At 42.8% G+C, this 3,684-nt stretch overlaps 1 protein-coding gene across 6 annotated transcripts in view; it reads right to left on the bottom strand.

Annotated features, from left to right (window-relative positions):
- LOC113212138 (uncharacterized) overlaps window positions 1-3,684 on the bottom strand; it is a 46,631-nt gene that overhangs the window by 27,194 nt on the left and 15,753 nt on the right. For all 6 annotated transcript variants that reach the window (XM_052271509.1, XM_052271510.1, XM_052271506.1 and 3 more), the window contains exon 2: window positions 3,104-3,212. In XM_052271509.1, coding sequence (XP_052127469.1) covers window positions 3,104-3,175 — 72 coding nt within the window. In that variant the 5' untranslated portion in view covers window positions 3,176-3,212. The remainder of the gene's footprint in view (window positions 1-3,103; window positions 3,213-3,684) is intronic.

The following is a 3,684-nucleotide window of genomic DNA, read 5'->3' as shown; positions in this document are numbered from 1 at the left end:
TACGTTACGTCTTACGTTACGTCTTACGTTACGTCTTACGTTACGTCTTACGTTACGTCTTACGTTACGTCTTACGTTACGTCTTACGTTACGTCTTATGTTACGTCTTCATAAAACGTAAGACGCAGCGTAAGACGTAAGGTAACGGTTCTGTACATTATTCGCTGTACGCTGTCTACGCCGCATTATTTCTGCCGCAAATCTTAATAATCCCAACTTCAAAATCACTTACTTCAATTTTTGTATGCCAATTAAATTCCTAAACAGGGGGTTGTTTTTCAGTTAACACGAATTACCGCCAACAATAGACACTTTGCTCGAGGCCACTCCTGCCGCCCCTTTGTTGACAGTGCACCCAAACCCAAAACAGAGCTAAATGAAGTAATTTCTAGAATGTTTATACAGCCACCAAGCCTTCTGGTGGTCAATCGAACTTTCTACGGTGCACACATTAGTGCTATTACACCGACACCATTGTTTAAATCCAGGTACCAGTTGGTCAGTGCCTCGGTCCCTCTTATGTTCAGTGTTCAGTGTTGCGGGTTTGCATACCATTTCATGCCGCAGTGGCCAAGACGCAATATGGGCTGACAGCATAGGCCAAGCACACCCCGTACAACTAAAAATGTTTACTTCATTATTTACATTAGGATATATAATTTAGTTTTATCATGGGTTCGTTTCGCAGTTTACACGAAGTGTTAACGTTGTTTTATTTGTTTGCTTGCTGGCCCTGTTTGCCTGCACCCGAAAACACCCTAGAACACAGTAGGTAGGTCTGCAAATTTTGGGGTCATTTTGTACTATTAACAGACACAATCAGCATTGACCTCTTGGTAAAGAGGAAGTTGGGAATTTTTGATGACTGAAACTACAGAAAGCAAGGAACTGCAATAAAAACAAGTAGGTAACAGGTAATCACAACACTGTCTTGCTTTCCAAAACGCGAGTTTATAGGCTCCCAAAGGTCCAGGGCTCCGTGATATATGCAAGAACAGATGTTAGTTACTCAAAAAAAAAAAAAAAACAAAAAAAAAAACATGTAAAATTAAAAGTTAAAGTTATCGAAGCTTTTCTGGTCAGTGGAGTAATGGGCTTCGCTAATCGCTCAGCCAAAAATCTACACGCCGCGTCAATTTAAGACTCAAGATGTAAATGAAAGTCTATTGAAAGCATAAATTGACGCCAATTTTGCACAGAAACATGCTCATCCACGCCTGCAACTGAACGATGCAGTCGTTTTCGGTGTGCACGATTATGCTGCATTGTAAGGGTCTGCGACTGTCAAAAAATTTAAAGTTCTTACTCTTAAAAGATGCCGCTGGTGGTTTACCTAGGGGTTTTGGAGATTTCAAAATGGAAGTCCATACTCTCAATAAAGCTTTAGTTCTAAATCAATGCGGTTGGTGGTTCTTATGTAGTGGCAATTTCCCCAAACCCTTCATCTCACAGGTTTACCCGAGGAGGCAATAAGTCCCTTTTGTTGTGTATGTTACGGTAAAAGCCCGAGGACCGGTAAATCCGGGCTTTTCCCGATCAAAGCCCGATTTAACCGATGCCCCGCGCTAAATGCTGCTTTTAACATCAAAAATCGGGCTTTAACCGGTCAAAGCCACAAATATGTTTTATAGAGCAGCAGTTACCGTTGTGATTTGGTGAATGCTGGTATAGAATGTGACAGGAATGAAGTGGGAATAAGCTTCATTGTGCTCATCCTCTTTGCTTTACACCGTTGATTTGTTTTAGTCAAATGTATTAAACGTGCGCAACATGAAGCAAAAACTTTACACGGGTGCAAGGGCGAGGGTAGACCGGAGGAAGGCAGCGACAACCAATTTTTGAGTGGTAACAAGGTCTCGCGTCTCGCGTTACAGGCTTCGCGATATCTCACGAAACACTGTTACGCTGCGACGCGCCTGGCATACATCTGCCTTGGCCTGAAGCGCTGACACCCGAGTCGGGTAGTGAAAAAATGTACACAAAGATAAGTGCCTCCGGCCCGTCAACGGCCCGTCGCTCTGACTAAGCGTCAAAAACACCCTCTAGCGCCTCAGCGGTTTGAGCTAGGGCAAAACAAAGAACATTTTCGCCCAGGGCTCTACTTTGATGACAACCATAAAAAAATATGTTTAAAAAAACGTCATTATTGGGACCCGTTGTCTTTGATTTTTTAAAAATCCAATTTTTGAGCTAGAATGCTGGGCTGTTATCAACATGCAGCCGAAAATGGCACAGTTGGTGTTGAACCATGGCGCTGCTCCCCACTTTCTGGTAGAAACGGGTTCGTTTAAAAACTCGCCAAGCAACTTTTTGTAAAAGTGTCCTCACATGTGTTTGCTTCAAGGTGGGTATATAATCCGTGTAACATGTGATAAAATCAGCCTCTTGAGCCTCACTTCTCGCACCTCGCTCACCTCTCACAAACAATTTACCTTGTTTTACTTACTAGGTAGATGTACGCCAGACCACGTCTCGCGTAACAGGCTTCGCGATATCTCACGAAACACTGTTACGCTGCGACGCGCCTGGCATACATCTACCTAGGCCTGCGGCGCTGACACCCGAGTCGGGCAAAAGGCAGAGTCGCAGATAGGCCTTCGGCACCAAAGGACACAAATTTTACCCCCAGGATTTTATTTTGACGAGTTGCCCCACCAGAGTCCATCAAATAGCTGAGAAACAACATTTAAATGGTTTGGGGTCATTTTCGTGTTAAAATCGACCTCTGGCGACTAAACGGTTAGAGATAGAGCCAAACGGACAAAATTTTAGCCCTACGGGCTCTACTTTGACGAGTTACATCTTAGAGAGATGTAAAAAAAAAAATAAAAATTAGAAGTAATATTTTGGGGTTTTCGTTTCTGATTTTTTTGACAGGTCAATTTTCAAGCTAGAGGGCTCAAAATCAATACCGTTCTTGCTTTTTATGCTACAAAGCTACGCTAAAAATTTCAGATACCTAGCTCAACCCGTTCTCGAGTTATCGTGTTTACAGACAAACAGACAGACAGACACACAGACAGACAGACAGACACGAAACTTTTTGATCATCACTGGAGTAATAGGCTTCGCTATCGCTCAGCCAATAAGTCGCAGTACTTACAGCAATTGGATTAATTCGCTGGCAGTGAGGTTGAGAAACAAGTGACGCTAAAATACCTAATAAGAGAATCATGTCGTGGATCACTGGAACAAGCCTGGTTGTCTGCACCCTGTACAGAAATACATGAATAAAATAAGACATCTCTGCAATAAATTTACAACAAATTACACAACTTATAGTATTTTCCTTGGTCTTTTCCAAATTTACTAAAATCTGAGTGGTTTTCGGCATATGCTGCTGACAGTATCAGCTGCTTGTACAGCAGCTATTGCAAACAAGATAAAGAAGACAGAAGGAGAGTTGGGTAGCGTTGCTCGTTGTAAGTGACCCGTTTACCCCCATTTACCCCTAGTTACCTAGCCTTACCCCTACTTAGAACAAGAAATATATAAGCTGAAGAAGGCAGCGGGGTAAGATGGGCAGCGTTGCTCGTGGTTATCAACCCCTAATTGGCTGAGCGATAGCGAAGCCTATTACTCCAGTGATGATCAAAAAGTTTCGTGTCTGTCTGTCTGTGTGTCTGTCTGTCTGTTTGTCTGTAAACTAACGTTGTTTTATTTGTTTGCTTGCTGGCCCTGTTT

This window comes from Frankliniella occidentalis, unplaced genomic scaffold, assembly GCF_000697945.3.
Source record: "Frankliniella occidentalis isolate FOCC.00 unplaced genomic scaffold, Focc_3.1 Scaffold164, whole genome shotgun sequence".
Lineage (NCBI taxonomy): Eukaryota > Metazoa > Arthropoda > Insecta > Thysanoptera > Thripidae > Frankliniella > Frankliniella occidentalis.
This window is presented reverse-complemented; position numbering and strand designations above follow the sequence as displayed.